The sequence below is a fragment of the Protomyctophum parallelum genome (assembly GCF_964188405.1).
Source record: "Protomyctophum parallelum genome assembly, chromosome: 14".
Lineage (NCBI taxonomy): Eukaryota > Metazoa > Chordata > Actinopteri > Myctophiformes > Myctophidae > Protomyctophum > Protomyctophum parallelum.
This window is the reverse complement of record NC_139709.1, coordinates 4,870,729-4,887,875: the sequence shown is the minus strand read 5'-3', so window position 1 is coordinate 4,887,875 and position 17,147 is coordinate 4,870,729. Positions and strand designations below refer to the sequence as shown.

The 17,147-nt window shown below is 42.9% G+C and overlaps 1 protein-coding gene across 1 annotated transcript in view; it reads left to right on the top strand.

Moving 5' to 3' along the window:
* Positions 1-17,147, top strand: part of brinp2 (bone morphogenetic protein/retinoic acid inducible neural-specific 2) — a gene marked incomplete at both ends in the record, with an annotated part of 193,619 nt that overhangs the window by 78,128 nt on the left and 98,344 nt on the right. Inside the window, one exon of the mRNA XM_083781950.1 lies at positions 4,263-4,499. Coding sequence (XP_083638076.1) covers positions 4,263-4,499 — 237 coding nt within the window. The remainder of the gene's footprint in view (positions 1-4,262; positions 4,500-17,147) is intronic.

Below are 17,147 nucleotides of genomic sequence, written 5' to 3'. Positions count from 1 at the left end.
AATACAAATCACCAAAGGATACAGATATCCCTTTTCAGCTGTACTGTATAATATGATATCCCTTTCCAGCTAAGTATACTGTATAATATGATATCCCTGTCAGAGTCTTCCTCTGTGCAGAACCCCCGCAAAAGCGGAGACACTTGAAGGACGCTCTTCACCTAAACAACTCCCCTCATATCATCCCCACTGCCGCGGCAATCAGCTTAATTGCATCTGGGGGGCGCCTTCTTTGCATTTGGTTTTTACAGCAGTGACACCAGCGGAAACATGACTGTGAGACACATCTATGAGTCTCTTTATCGCTATCCCTTCCAAAGCCGCCGGATGTGGGTCACACTCGCCGTGAAGGCGACGCTCCTCATGCATTCTAATTTGCTGTAGCGCCGCTAGCATAACGGTGGCAAAAGGTGAAGATTTGAGGGAGAGACAGAGAGAGGCGGAGAGAGAGAGGAGTGTATGCGTGTTCTCTCATCATGGCTTAATAAACGCTGGCTAATTATGCGTGTCGTTTCCACTCCTTTCCCCTGTTCCATCCCTCCTGTGTGTGTGTGTGTGTGTGTGTGTGTGCGTGTGTGTGTGAGTGTGTGTGTGTGTGTGTGTTTGCCGCCCTCCACTCAGAGCCGTTCACCCCCATCCTTCCCTCGGTCTGCATGCCCCCTCCTCGCCGTTCGTTTGTGTCCCCAGAGGTGTGACATTTGGATCCTGTGTGTTAAAGACTGACATCAATCTAATACTAGTTATATCGCTCGCACGCACGCGTACGCACACACGCACGCACAGCCACACATGCACGCATGCACGCACAAAAACGCGCACGCAGCGGCAGTTTTTATTTATGCCATGAAGACCACAACTTTAGACCCGTCGTACAAAGAGGAATCGTTAGACCATTACATAGATGAAGTGTCTGCACAGATGTGTTGGCACTGTGTGTGTGTGTGTGTGTGTGTGTGTGTGTGTGTGTCTGTGTGTGTGTGTGTGTGCGTACGTGCATGCATTGCACATGCATGTGTATGTGTGTAATGTTAGTGGGTGGCAGCTGCATGGCAACTAGTAAAGAGGACTGGATTTGCAGATTTCAAAAGTTTGTGGCAGACTACCGATCATTCCCACAGACAGACAGACAGACAGACAGACAGACAGACAGACAGACAGACAGACAGACAGACACTATTACAATCCCCTGCCGTGCAAAATGCTTCAGATCGGGTAATAATAATAGTCTATAGATATAATAATATGTCTAGAGAGCGGATGAGGAGCGACTGTGAATGATGACGATTACCCGTGGCGCTGTTCTTGTGGTATACCTCTACGTCATGAATTCAACCTGTGGGCCATGCAGCCCGCCTGCAGTACCAGTTTTGACCACTACACCGCCGGTGGCTTCAAGCCGTTCCGGTGGCTAAGGAAAGGAAATATTTATTTTTCATGATGGAGAGACACATGCAGTCCAAGCAAGAAAAGAGCTAATTTCATTTTCAAAAAGATGGGAGACACTAGCCCATTCTGAACGTTAGCATCATGTTATGCTTTAGCTATTGAAAAATAGCAGATCTACAAGCTCATAGCGCGCCACCGAGTGGCGCGCTACGAGCTTGTAGGTCTGCTATTTTTGAAAAATCGAAGAACGACTGACATTTTTTTTAGAATCTGATCTCAGGTCAGAATGGGTTAATCATCAGACCAGTGTGTGTCCAGTGGAAACATCGTATGAATCTGATCTCATGTCAGAATGGGCTAGTGGAGAGAAGAAAGGAGAGAATGGAAGAAGAGAATGCCAGGTGAAGAGAATCGTGTGGTGTGTTAAGCTGTCTCCAAAAAGTGAAGCCTCCATTGCCAGGATTTGCTACTGGCAGTCAAACACAGACAATCAAGCATGCACACATACTGGCACGCCAGTGTGCGAGCGCACGCATGTGCGCACACGCACACGCACGCACACACACACACACACACACACACACACACACACACACACACACACACACACACACACACACACACACACACACACACACACACACACACACACACACACACACACACACACACACACACACACACACACACACACACACACACACACACACACACACACACACACACACACACACACACACACACACACACACACACACACACACACACACACACACACACACACACACACACACACACACACACACACACACACACACACACACACACACACACAGAGATCTGAAGCGTTCGCCATGAAGGCATGGAAGGTGAACATTTCCACTATAATTACATATCTTTCCGAACCATTGAAATGATAAATACCAAAGAAGCAACGTGCATATTATTCACAGCGGGGGAACAGTGCAGGAAAAGGTCTTCCCGAATGGAGAGAGAAAAGGAAGCCATTTGAACACAAACCACAGACGGACACATGTTTGTGTTCAGATGCAGAAGCATTGTAGGGCTATTGCTTTCATAATATAATGCCGTACAAAGCCTTCTTTTGATAAGCAACATTCTCTAAGGTCATACTTTGGCTTTTAACCCATTTTGACCTGACTGTTTTCTGAAAAACCCATGTTTCTGTCAGTGGTTCTCAAACTTTGTCATGTCATGTCATGTCAATAACGTACTGTATGTAATTTGGCCACAAACAGCCATCTGAAAATATGTAGTTCCAAGGACCCCCCCCCACCCAGAAACAAAGAGTTAATAACGTTCGCTCTGAAAGAATATATATTCAAAGATTTGCTCCACATTTTCATGATTCTTCAAAAAAAAATAGCAAATCTACAAGCTCGTAGCGCGGCCTATATGAGCTTGTAGATCTGCTAAAGTATAACATAATGCTTGAAACACCAAAAGGGGTTCCTGTGCTGAATGACTTAACCCATTCTGACCTGAGATCAGATTCATACGAGGTTTCCACTGGGACACACACTGGTCTGATGATTAACCCATTCTGACCTGAGATCAGATTCTAAAAAAATGTCAGTCATTCTTTGATTTTTAAAAAAATAGCAGACCTACAAGCTCGTATCGCGCCACTCAGTGGCGTGATATGAGCTTGTAGATCTGCTATTTTTCAATAGCTAAAGCATAACATGATGCTAACACCAAAATGGGTTCCCCGTTCAGAATGGGTTAAAGGTGGCGATAAAAACACATTAAAAAAAAGAACGATCTTTGTACCGTTAAATTAAAAATGCAAGGATATCCAAAATCCATCCGTTTTAATTGGTCTGTGGAAGATTGACTCATTTGGGAGTCAATGGCAGCTTTCCATCAAGCTATTTGCGACCTTGACAGAGATTGATGCCTTCAATGAAACATGACAGATCCATAACAGCCCCCGTATGGGGGGGGGGGGGGTCAACTCAAGACCCATTTATGCTTCGTCGCACGCAGAAAATAGCGGTGGTGGAAAAAGTACTCGATTGTTTTACTTAAGTAAAAGTACAAATACTGCAATTTAGAACTATATACTTCGTTTAAATCGGACAGAAAATGTTGCATTTTCTCAGGCGGTATTTTATGTACTCAAAATTATTTTGACTAAACATCCACACATTCCAGAGTTTACATTTAACCCATTTTGGTGTTAGCATCATGTCGTGCTTTAGCTATTGAAAAATAGCAGATCTACAAGCTCGTAGCGCGCCACCGAGTGGCGCGCTACGAGCTTGTAGGTCTGCTATTTTTGAAAAATCAAAGAACGACTGACATTTTTTAGAATCTGATCTCAGGTCAGAATGCGGTCATGATCAGACCAGTGTGTGTGTCCAGTGGAAACCTCGTATGAATCTGATCTCAGGTCAGAATGGGTTCATGATCAAACCAGTGTGTGTGTGTCCAGTGGAAACCTCGTATGAATCTGATCTCAGGTCAGAATGCGGTCATGATCAGACCAGTGTGTGTCCCAGTGGAAACCTCGTATGAATCTGATCTCAGGTCAGAATGGGTTAATGCAACCGAATGTGCAAAAAAGCGCATTCGGGAAGCGTGAACAGGGGAAGCGAACGCAGCTCGTAAATTGCAATAACAACAATTACAATAAATTACACACCTATTTTTTTTTTTTTTTTAGTTTTCTACTGTGTTTGTGTGTGTGCGCGTTTTTTGTGTGATACAGCTGCGCCCTCTGGTGGCAGGCGGGTGGTGTCACAGCGTGACACACACACACACACACACAGACATGTTCCGCTGGGTTACACAGTAAATGGCTCCCTGGCGTTTGCAAAAAACGAATCATTCCATGCGATTCTTTTCCACAGGTTTGCAGGACGTCCTCCCGGAGTTCCTGCGCGGGCGCTTCGTGGAGGCGGCGCTCAGCTACGTGGCGTGCAACTCGGAGGGCGAGCTGCTGTGTCGCAACAACGACTGCTGGTGCCACTGCTCCGCACGCTTCCCAGAATGCAACTGTCCCTTCGCCGACATCAAGGTCATGGAGGCCAACCTCCAGAAGAGCAAAGAGGCCTGGAGCAACTCCAACGCAGACTTCATGGAGTCAGGTAGGACGGACTGAAATGTTTACCATGAAATGTTTACGATGTTTACGATGAAATGTTTACGATGTTTACGATGAAATGTTTACGATGAAACGTTTACGTTCAAATAGAGACTTCATGGAGTCAGGTAGGACGGACTGAAATGTTTACCATGAAATGTTTACCATGAAACGTTTACCATGAAACGTTTACGTTCAAATAGTCTTCATGGAGTCAGGTAGGACGGACTGAAATGTTTACCATGAAACGTTTACGTTCAAATATAGACTTCATGGAGTCAGGTAGGACAGACTGAAATGTTTACCATGAAACGTTTACGTTCAAATATAGACTTCATGGAGTCAGGTAGGACGGACTGAAATGTTTACCATGAAACGTTTACGTTCAAATATAGACTTCATGGAGTCAGGTAGGACGGACTGAAATGTTTACCATGAAACGTTTACGTTCAAATATAGACTTCATGGAGTCAGGTAGGACGGACTGAAATGTTTACCATGAAACGTTTACGTTCAAATATAGACTTCATGGAGTCAGGTAGGACAGACATGTTTACGTTTAAACATAGACCTTATGGAGTCAGGTATGGATGCTGGGCTTGGATGAAATGTTTACGATGAAATGTTTACGTTTAAATATAGACCTTATGGGGTCAGGTATGGACGCTGGGCTTGGATGGCAGACATGTTGAAATGTTTACGATTAAATATAGACTTCATGGAGTCCGGTATGGACGCTGGGCTTGGATGAAATGTTTACGATGAAATGTAGACCTTATGGAGTCCGGTAGGACGCTGGTCTTGGATGACAGACATGTTGAAACGTTTACGTTTAAATATAGACTTGATGGAGTCTTGGTAGGACGCAGCCGGGCTTGGATGAAATGTTTACGTTCAAATAGAGACTTGTGGAGTCCGGTTAGTGTTGTTTTTGACAGCACATTTTTATATAGTCTTGAATAGTTTTCATTTAGTTTCAGTCACGTTTTGGCCAGCTGGAATGTTTTAGTGTTATAGTCTAGTTTCAGTTGAAGATTGTAGTGTATTTTGGCGGGCCTTGATGCCGTCGTAATGACTGAAACTAGCCGATCGTAGGTCGTCTATTTTCAGCTTGCAAACCAAGTGTAAAATGACTTTAGTCTAGTTTTTATTTGTCTGGCCTGGGGGGGGGGGGGGATATGCTCTCTACTAGGGAGTATCTCTTTCTAGTCATCATCATTGTGCGGGGGACGCGGGTACATCATTGATGACAAGCTGGTGATGGTCATTGAGGTCCCTTTGCTTTAACTGCTGCAGGCTATTGCTTGGAAGATGGACAACTTTCATCAATGGCTTTATGATGCTTTCAGCTCCAGCCAGGGTATGGGACGCTGATGATTTATGAGGTCCCCGTGTTGGGCAGGACCCCCCCCCCCCCCCCTCTCCTCCTCCCCAAAAAAAGGTTTTGGGCCAGTCAGTGTTGTTTTTGGCAGCAAATTTCCATTTTAGTTTTAGTCATAGTTTTCACTTAGTTTTAGTCACATTTTAGTCGCCTGGAATGTTCTAGTGTTTAGTCTAGTTTCAGTCGACTAAATGTCATACGATTTTAGTCGACTAAATCTACAGTTGATTTAGTCGACTAAAATGTGTTTTGACAGGCCTTGATGTCGTTGTAATGACATATTTTACACTTTGGTTGCATGCTGAAAATAGCAAATATACAATCTCACAACGTGAGATTGTATATTTGCTATTTTCAGCATGCAACCCAGCATAAAACTGGATCTCTTGTCCACTAGTCCCTGCCTAACATTTTAGTCTAGTTTTTATTTGTTGACGAAATTGTCAGTATATTTAGTCTTAGTTTTATTCACCATAGATTCGTTTTTATTTAGTTTTAGTCAGTGATAACACTGGGGCCAGTACAATTCCTCAGTGCTTTGTTTGAGACTCACATCAAAGAGATCCCATTATAGAATGTGGACGATAAAACAAATCTGACCTCACTATAGAGATCACGACAAATGTTCAACTCGCTCTGCCGCTCGGACGCAATCACGATTATATTAACCATAGTTCAAAGAGATCCCAATCATAGAATGTTGACGATGAAACAAATTGTCCATACAGTGTATTGTATTAATTAATGCATTTACTGGCCGTTTTATGCCAAATATTTCAAGCTCAATTATACTTGATTTAATTGTGCTCTGCTCACACAATACAGCTGGGCAGCAACAACGGCAGACAAGCCAGTGTGACCTCACAATAGATCACGCCAAATGTATCTTTAACTAAAAGTTCAAACTTGCTCGGATATACAATCACGATTCTATTAAGCTATAGTTCCTACAGTTCAGCAATGACTGCTGGCCAGGGGTCAGGGGTCATATGGACTTCATGTTGGTGTCTGAATGCAATCATATACCAGAGCTCCCACAGACCAAAAGCATCTCCTCAGATGACCACGTCTAGCCTTTGTTTGAGGATAATAACCCATTCTGACCTGAGATCAGATTCTAAAAATGTCTTCTACACACTAAACCCAAGCGTTTAGGTTATAAACTGTTTTAAACACATATTTGTAACACTTTTTAAACGTGTCACAGTGTTTAGATTATAAACAGAAGAACATGTTTAATCGCCTGTAACACTTTTTAAACACATAAACATGTTTAGTTTTTTTAGGTGTTTAGAATTCAAACACTAGGTGTTCTCGTGAGGTGTTTGAGTGAACTTGTGTTCTACTGTATTTTATGACCATTAATAAACATTTGGCATTTTATTATTACACACATGGTGTTTAGGTTTAAACGCGTCATATGTTCCAGGGATTTACAGTGTACATCCTGACGGTTTTCTGAAAAAGCTACGTTTCTATGTCAGTCGTTCTTCGATTCTTTTCCAAAAAAGCAGACCTACAAGCTCGTAGTGCGCCACTCGCTATGAGCTTGTAGATCTGCTATTTTTCAATAGCTAAAGCACAACATAATGCTATAACACCAAAAAAGGATCACCGCCCACAATGGGATAAACGACAAAAGGGGGGAGTCCAATATGAAGGATAAATATCCTACTTTGTTCATTGTCCCCGATGGGGTGACTGGACATGGACACTAGGCTGATGCTGCTGCTGTTCACAACCTCTGCATTCCAATTACATTTATATCCAGAGACTAGACACGAACACCAGGCCAGACGGCCCGGTTCTCAGAGGACTCGAGCTCTGTCATGCTGAAAATGAATTAAAAAAAAAAAAAAAAAAAACGTTTTGCTCTACCTGTGAGTAAGCGTATAGGTTCGTACGAGAAGACCTGGGGTCACTGACAGAGAAACTCCCCATGCAACCCACTGCCTTATTCACTTCAAGTTACATTTATCACGCTTTGGAGCTACTGTATACAGTGTAATGTTATCCGTTGTAGGACATGTTGGAAATTAATAATATCATTCAAATTATTTAAGGACGACTTCATCCATTTCCAACATGTCATATAATTGGTCCCCCTCACTAATGCCTATTATAATTTGGAACCATTTTTGTCTACTCACTCTGTGTCTCAGAGGGGCGACCTACCAGTGACATCATCTAATTAATTAGTTCTAAACTACTTAACCAAGATAAACTAAAAGCTATACTTCAAACACAATGTAGCAAATTCAGCCAAGCTAATTCATGGTGGGGGAACACAAAACAAATATGCATTTCAGAACAATAATGTCAGAAAAGCAAAGCCAGAATAGATGCAAACATGAATGATGTGGAAAAAATGTATCTGGTTGGTTGCGACTTGCGAGTCCTTGATGAAATATACAGGGTTTTTATGTGAAACACGCGAAAAGTTGCAAAACATGCATGCAGAGAAATGAGAAACATGCGTAAAGTGGCGAAATATGAGGGGGTTTTATGTGATTTTCGAAAGAAATTGACCACTGCATTATCTGCACCATTTGGCTGATTATGCGATAAATGATGCGAACGCATAGGGTACAGGCTTTAGTTCCGACATACTATTGATCCGAAACCTCAATCCCTAACCTAAACATAACGGCAAGCACGGGAGCAGCGCATGTCGGACCATCGCAGTTTCGTCCCCGCGTTGGAGGGTCTATTAAACCCAACATCCTTATAGAGAGAGAATGAGACAGAGAGACAGAGACAGACACAGAGACAGACAGAGACAGAGAGAGAGACAATGAGAGACAGAGAGATGGGGCACTGTGGTTTCTTTCTAGTCTATAGGGTGATGGAAATGGAAGGCTGGCTGGGACAGCAATGCCTCATGGGTAATGACCCCGTGCGACCCCGTGCGCTGGCTGGGAGAGAGAGAGAGAGAGAGAGAGAGAGAGAGAGAGAGAGAGATAGGGGCGAGCCTCAGCATGTCATTTGAATCACAAGCATGTGAAGCATGCACCACACCGCCCGCTCTGCGCCGCACCGCACCCCGTGGGGGGTGAGGACGACACCCCGTCAGGTGGCATAATCTCCTCCCAGTTAAATTAATTTCCACCAAAGCTGGGCTGGTTTTCTGAAAGCCATTCATCATCGTCGTCGTCGTAGCACAAGCAGAGACACGCAGGTGTGTGTCACGTATAACGTAATGGCTCGGGAAAGACAACGCCGGATAAGCCAGGCGTCGCTTCCTCAATTGGCTGGAGGAGCGTTTTCTTTTTCTTTTTTTTCTTCGTCAAATTCAGCTACTTCCTAATGACTTGGAAGCTGTTTGCTGGGATTTAACCCATTCTGTACGGGAACCCCTTTTGGTGTTTTAATTAACTAAGCGTTATGTTATACTTTAGCTATTGAAAAATAGCAGATCTACAAGCTCGTAGCGCGCCACCGAGTGGCGCGCTACGAGCTTGTAGGTCTGCTATTTTTTTTGTAATCGTGAAAATGTGGCACAAATCTTTGAGTATATATTCTTTATGTTGTTCCAGGGACCGACCTCCCCCCAGAAGCAAAGATTTGAGTTAAAAACGTTCGCTCTGAAAGAATAATATATTCAATGATTTGCGTTGCGCAACACTTTCACAGGTTTTTTTCAAAAATAGCAGACCTACAAGCTCATAGCGCGGCACTCGGTGCCGCGCTATGAGCTTGTAGATCTGCTATTTTTCAATAGCTAAAAGTATAACATAATGCTTAAAACACCAAAAGGGGATATTCCCGGCCCAGAATGGGTTAATTGGGAACACGGGCAGTTTTCTGGCGGTTTGGCAAATTGGCTGCGTCTATTCATGCAGAGTGGAGGTGATTCTGGGCGGTGTGTGCATGTCGCTGATTGTGCACGGATGGAAAGTGATATTATCGAAGGTGCAGATGCGTGGCGTGCACTCAATTACACATGTGTGCGATCACACACACACACACACACACACACACACACACGCGTCCACGCTCGCACACACACACGCTCAAAATGGACTCTAGCGGTGCCAGCCAGCCAGATTTAATTACGTTGAAAAATGAGCACAGTGAGTAACATAAAAGCAGGGCAATAATCCAGAAGGCTAAAGTAGTGTTTGACTTTCAGAGCAGGGTGGTGCTCAAAGTGGGGTCCAGGGGTCCTTTTAGAGCGCGTCCAGGCCGGGTCCCCACAGCAAAAAAAAACAATACATAAAATAACTAGGGCTGTCAAAGTTAACGCACTATTAACTAGTTAACTCACAATCCTTTTAACGGCACTATTTTGTTTTTACGCGCGATTAACGCACTGTGAAGTTTGACAGAATGGTTGAGAGACGCATGGCAATTTTACACTGAAGAGTTGAATAATTGTTAAACAGCTGCATTACTTAAGTTAATTTAAGTCTACACAATTAGAAAACTTAGAAAACATGTTATTTTGATCAACATGGCCTGTTATCTCTCGTAATGGTACCATTGGCCAACATCAATACAGTTCTTTAGTTTGGGTCTGGAAGGCTAAATGTCATCAAATGGTGGTTCCGTGGCTCAAATGCAGAATAAATAATGGGCCTGGATATGAAAAATCTTGAAAACCACTGATTTAAGGTATATTTAGAACGTATACAAAATATGCGATTAATTTGCGATTAATCACAGTTAACTATGGACAATCATGCGATTAATCAGATTAAATATTTTAATCGATTGACAGCCCTAAAAATAACCTGTGAGTGGACGACCCAATTAAGCATTATACACTTGTTTACAACAGGGTCCACATTGTTCAATTCATCAAAACATTTAGAGACGTACAAATAGACACTTCTATGTAGTTAAAGAACAAAACAGGAATTCATCATATAGGAAGCAAAAAGGGAAAAGATACATACAGTATACAGTGAGGGGAAAGGGAGGGGGGGATTCAGATTTTACAGAGGCCAGTTTCGAATTGCAGCCGTCCGTAGGTGCCCTTTGAGAGCAGTTTAGAAGGAGTCAAGGGATTCACATGTCTTAATGACTGTTGGTAGGGCGTTCCACATTTTGGTGGCATAGGAGCGAAAAGAATTGAGTCCCTTGTTTGTGCCGAATCTGGGTGGCACATGGTTTGTTGCACTCCCTCTGGTGTTGTGGGTGTGGACTTCGTTTACATTAATGTTCATATTATCCTTAGTTAGTATTAAGAAGTTTGTATTAGAATATGCATATAGGGCTGGAATACACATGGACCTATAGCTGCAATTTGCAACTCTAGATTTCTTTTTAATAATGGGATGAATCTAGAGTTGCAATACTCTCCATTGACTCCCCAGTCCCCACTTATCCAATAAATATTGTTTTGCTATATAAGTTATTCATGCATCCCTCTTTTATCCATCCGGTGTGACGGGTCGCTGCATTTTAGGAGCACCAAGTAACTCCTCCAGGTGCTCCTCTGAGTACTAGACCAAAAACGTTGTGTGCAGCCCTGTGTATAGAGTTGTAACAACAGCATACAAGTTGTATACGAGTGTCTGGAGGTTACTGGGAGGTCAGGCGGTGTCGTGTCTGCTGGGATGGCTTGATAAGTGCATTGTGGAGAGAAAAACAGCTGGGAGGAGCTTTGTGGAGGAAGAGGAGACAGACATTGATTCTGTCTACCTCGTTGGGGCGAGGGAGGGGGAGAGAGAGAGAGAGAGAGACAGAGAGAGAGAGAGAGAGAGAGAGAGAGAGAGAGAATTAAGGGAGAGAGAGAGAGAGAGAGAGAGAGAGAGAGTTGAATTAAAAAACAAACAAAATAAAGAGTATATAGTTCTGTGTGTGGTGTGTGTGATTGTGCGCATATCGTCTCTTCTTAATCTTTGTTCATCAAGGCATCAAACTTTTTATAAGTTTAACCGATTAAAGGAGAATTCCATACTAAAAGGCTTTCTTACCTTTATTTGTAGTCGTTACGTCCCCACCAAAGAGGTCCAGGTGTTATTTTGTGCAAAAGCTCCTTATTGGCTATTTCCCCTGCCATAAGCCCTAAATGAATTGCATTGAATTGCATTGAATTGAATGGGGCTATGGGGTATTGTGCTAATTTGCTTATTTCCATCGCTCAAAATGATACTTTCTTTGTATATATCCTCTCTTCATAATGTAAATAATATCCCAAGCGGCACACTTTACTACTTCTTTCGATGGAAATAAGCGAACTAGCATAACACCCCATAGCCCCATTCAATTCCCATTCAATGCAATGCAATTAATTGAGGGCTTATGGTAGGGAAAATAGCCAATAAGGAGTTTTTGCACAAAAAAACAACTGGACCTCTTTGGTGGGGACTTAACAACTACAAAGAAAGGTAAGAAAGATAAGAAAGCATTCTAGCATGGAATTCTCCTTTAAGCTCACGATTTGTCATTTTCAAAAGACGTGGGCTGTGTTACAACAGACTTGGCCAAAATAACTTGCATCGTCCTTGGCAGCGCACATGATGCATTATGCACATAATTAATAATTTCACATTGTAAAGGTACCAACATCGATACATCATGGAATTGTGGACACACAATCTTACCCAACGACAACAAAATATGCTTTCGTTTCGGGTCTGAAGTGGTGGATATCGTGGCTCAAACACAGAATAAATAATGGGGGCCGTCATATGAAAATAGTTGAAAACATAAGTACGCACAATCAAAATGTTTAATTGAACTTCATATAAAATGCTATAGCATGTTATGCGTCTCCATCACTGCTTCTGTGAAGCAGATTTAAGACATTCTGGGCGGGAACACCATTTTGGTGTTAGCATTACGTTATGCTTTAGCTATTGAAAAATAGCAGACCTACAAGCTTGTAGGTCTGCAAAAAAATTTTAAACGAACAAACGACTGACATAGAAACATAGCTTTTTTTCAGAAAACTGTCAGGATGTAGAAGACATTTTGTAGAATCTGATCTCAGGTCAGAATGGCTTAAGGCTATAGAAGGATCATAATAATGGTCTATAGCTGAGCTTTAATGATCCTGTAACAGCAGGAGGTCCTAATTACAACACTCAGCATATCTTATGTGGGGATATGGTTCCTGTACGCTGCGCGCCACAGGGATCAACCTGCTCATCAACTCTCTCTCTCTCTCTCGCCGCCTCTCTCTCTCTCTCTCTCTCGCTCTCTATCCTCCTCCCTCTCTCTCATTCCTTTAAGATCCCTATATTCCGTAATCCTTCCCAGAATAATAAACATGCAACACTACATTGTTTTCCTCTGAGCTACAGCGTTCATGGAAGGCACAACAATCACCAACACGGTGGGATGGCAGCCAAACGCCGCTAAGAAATGCCTCTCTTTGTTCCGAGCGTCTCTCTCTCTCTCTCCATCTCTCTCTCTACCTCACTAACTCGCTCACTCAGTGGGTGTTAACATGCTTGCCGGCCACCCTGGGTGCAGGGATTTGAATCTAAATTACAGTCTCATGTTTCATGTATGGATGACCTCATTAGAAACCATTTCTCTCTCTCTCTCTCTCTCTCTCTCTCTCTCTCTGACCGGGGTAGGAGCACTTCTTTCGCACACAGCGCCAGCGCGGCCTTAACCCACAGCTGTGATAATCATCATCATGCGATTTAGAAACCGGGGCATAAATGGACCCTGTTTAAATCCCTGGCTGTGTATAGGCCTAGTAAAGTAAGGTAACAACCACTTCCCCTAACCGGGAGGGAACCTCATTAGTTGGGAGTTCTGCAACAGTCTAACCATATACACACACACACTCACTGGTACTGTATGTACACCCCTCATTATAATGACCGCTGTTTATGTATGTGCTGTGTGTAATATGGAACAGCGGCATGCATGGAAATGCACACAAACGCACACACACACATGCACGCACGCCATAGAGTATATATATATCTATAGAGAAGACACCCGAGTTCTCCTCCCATCCACTTGCATTAAGTTGTAGTTCTCCTCCCATCCACTTGCATTAAGTTGTAGTTCTCCTCCCATCCACTTGCATTAAGTTGCTCAAAAGCGCATGAGGCGGATTCACTCCTCCTTCCTGGTAGGAACAGAGTGCATTCTGGGACGGATTGCAATGGTTCAGAGTGGCCCCAAACACATGAACGCGCTGCCGTTGAACGCGCACGAGCGTCGTCCGTCGTGAACGTGTACAATGATAGTCAACGGACAGCGCGTTCATGTGTTTGGGGCCCAGGCTGCAATACCTTCATTCGGCCACTATGTCCATTTCGCCTCAGGGTTTCCTCTGGGTGCTTTCTCTATAAATATATATACTCTAAGACGCACGCACACAGAGCATTAATTGATCTACGTCCGTACCTTCACATTGTGTTCAAGGTGTTTCAGTAGCCAATTAAGTAATTATCATCCATAACACTCAGTTTTAAGGATTCACTGTTTGATGATATGTTGTAAAGCGCTTTGTAATAATATTGTTAGAAAAAAGGTGCTAAATAAAGGTATTAGTACTATAGCCTGGCTCCAGCCCTGAATCGCTAGCCACGCCCATTAACCCATTCTGAACGGGAACCCATTTTGGTGTTAGCGTCATGTCATGCTTTAGCTATTGAAAAATAGCAGATCTACAAGCTCATACCAACCAATCACCGAAGACTGCCACTTTGACAACGCCCATCTGCCGTGGGGAGGGCTTTCAGTCTGAATAATGAAGTGAAACAAAATGATAATTCAGACTGAGTGTCAGGCTATATTATCTATAGTGTTGTGCATGGTTGCTTTGCACCGATCTAGTTGAAGTGTTTAACCCATTCTGACCTGAGATCAGATTCATACGAGGTTTCCACTGGACACACACTGGTCTGATTAACCCATTGTGACCTGAGATCAGATTAAAAAAATGTGAGTCGTTCTTCGATTTTTCAAAAATAGCAGACCTACAAGCTCATAGCGCGCCACTCGGTGGCGCGCTATGAGCTTGTAGATCTGCTATTTTTCAACAGCTAAAGCATAACATGATGCTATCACCAAAAGGGGTTCCCGTTCAGAATGGATTAAATAAGACCAGTTTATTTGCAAAAAAACAAAAATTCATAAGATAATACTGTAGATAAAATAAAACTCTTATTGTCCTAGAGAGGGATTATGTTTCATCACGTAAACATAATGGTGGACGTACTGTAAGTAAACACAGCAGTAAACGGATGAAGACAAATCACAAAGATTATATTGTAATCTTCATACATAAACATAAACACAAACACATCCATAATCGTTGCTGTCCGGAGGAAACCACCTAACTCCATTTTTGAGTTTTTTGCATGATATTTTGTTTATTTTTTCCATAAATCAGTGCTACTTGTACACCCTTTTCAACTGGACCTCATTAGTTGGGTGTTTTCTGCAACAGTCTCCCAGACAACCCCTAGTATGTACACCACTCATTTTAACCCATTCTGACCTGAGATCAGATTAAAAAAATGTCTGTTTGAAAATGACAGTTTTCTGAAAAAGCTATGTTTCTGTGTCAGTCGTTCTTCGATTTTTCAAAAATAGCAGACCTACAAGCTCGTAGTGCGCCACTCTGTGGCGCGCTATGAGCTTGTAGATCTGCTATTTTTAAATAGCTAAAGCATAACGTAATGCTAACACCAAAACGGGTGCCCGCCTAAAATGGGTTAATGACCGCTGTTTATGTGCTGTGTGGAATATGGAGCGCACGCACGCACACACACACACACACACACACACACACACACGTCTATATATATATGCATGACTCTGGCCTCTGGTCAAGCTTTATCGGGCTGCTTGTCCATGAGTTTTAGTGCTTTGGGGGCTATAAGTATTTCATTTCTGCTGGATTTATACGGTTAGAATCTCCAGTGCAGGGCTCTCATCTAATACTGTATAATATAACCCCCTCTCTCTCTCGCCGAAGCAGAATGCGTCTGTCTGTCTGTCTGTCTGTCTGTCTGTCGTGGATCTGTGTCTATGAATCCCCACGCCCACATCATCAAAAGAACAATTGCTTTGCGTCACAGAGCCGGTCGCTATACATCATCAGATCAATATGAGCCAAATATAGCTTCAGCAAACTGCATGCAATGCGATGACAGGCACGCAACGGTACTTGAGACATAAACCTTGTTGTTCTGCACATGTATGGACCGATGCCTGCCTAGTGCAGGGAGGGGGAGGAGGGAGAGGGGGAAAAACACGGATTTGTCCACAGAATAAATCTGTGTGGGATTGATTGTTGTCTCCGACAACGCTCTGTGGACAATGTCGCGTGACGTGTTAGTCGTCATGTTGGAACATGTTGGCGAGAACATTATGATCCACTTTTTAATCCATTCTGACCTGAGATCTGTTTGAAAATGACAGTTTTCTGAAAAAGCTATGTTTCTCTATGTCAGTGGTTCTTCGATTTTTTCAAAAACAGCAGACCTACAAGCTACAGTAGAGGCTATCTAGAGCTCTTCTTATGATGAAAAGTACAAAAGAAGAAGATAGGAGGAGATGGGGGGGATGGGGGGGTGAGCAGTCGCAGAAACGACTAAAAGGGCCTTCAATATAGCTCTAATGAATGAATGGATTTTTTCCCATTCTGACCTGAGATCAGATTCTAAAAATGTCTTCTACATCCTGACAGTTTTCTGAAAAAGCTATGTTTCTATGTCAGTCGTTCTTTGATTTTTTCAAAAATAGCAGACCTACAAGCTCGTAGCGCGCTATGAGCTTGTAGATCTGCTATTTTTCAATAGCTAAAGCATAACATGATGCCAACACCAAAAGGGGTTGCCGCACGAAAATGGGTTAATCCAGTTTAGAGCAACGTCTTCGGATCTGAATGCTGTTTGTTCCCTCTGGGAAGAGGCTATACGAGACACTGACGGAGACCACAGAAGCATGCAGCAGCGCAGCCAGCCAAAACAAATATATATTTTCTTTTTTTAAAGAATGACGGACACATGCAGATGTGCCGTTTGATAACTTCACATGTCACTGCGTCCGATTGAAAATTCAGTGCATTGTCAAATGGTATATGGTGCATTTATATAGTGCTTTTATCCATTTATATAGTGCCTTTATCCATTTATATAGTGCTTTTATCCATTTATATAGTGCTTTTATCCATTTATATAGTGCCTTTATTCATTTAAGTGCCTTTATCCATTTATATCCAAGGCGCCTTATAAAGATTGTGCATTACATTCACCCATTCACACACACATTCATACACCGATGGCAGCGGAAACCATGCAAGGCACCAACTAGCACATCAGGAGCAATTAGGAGGTTCAGTGTCTT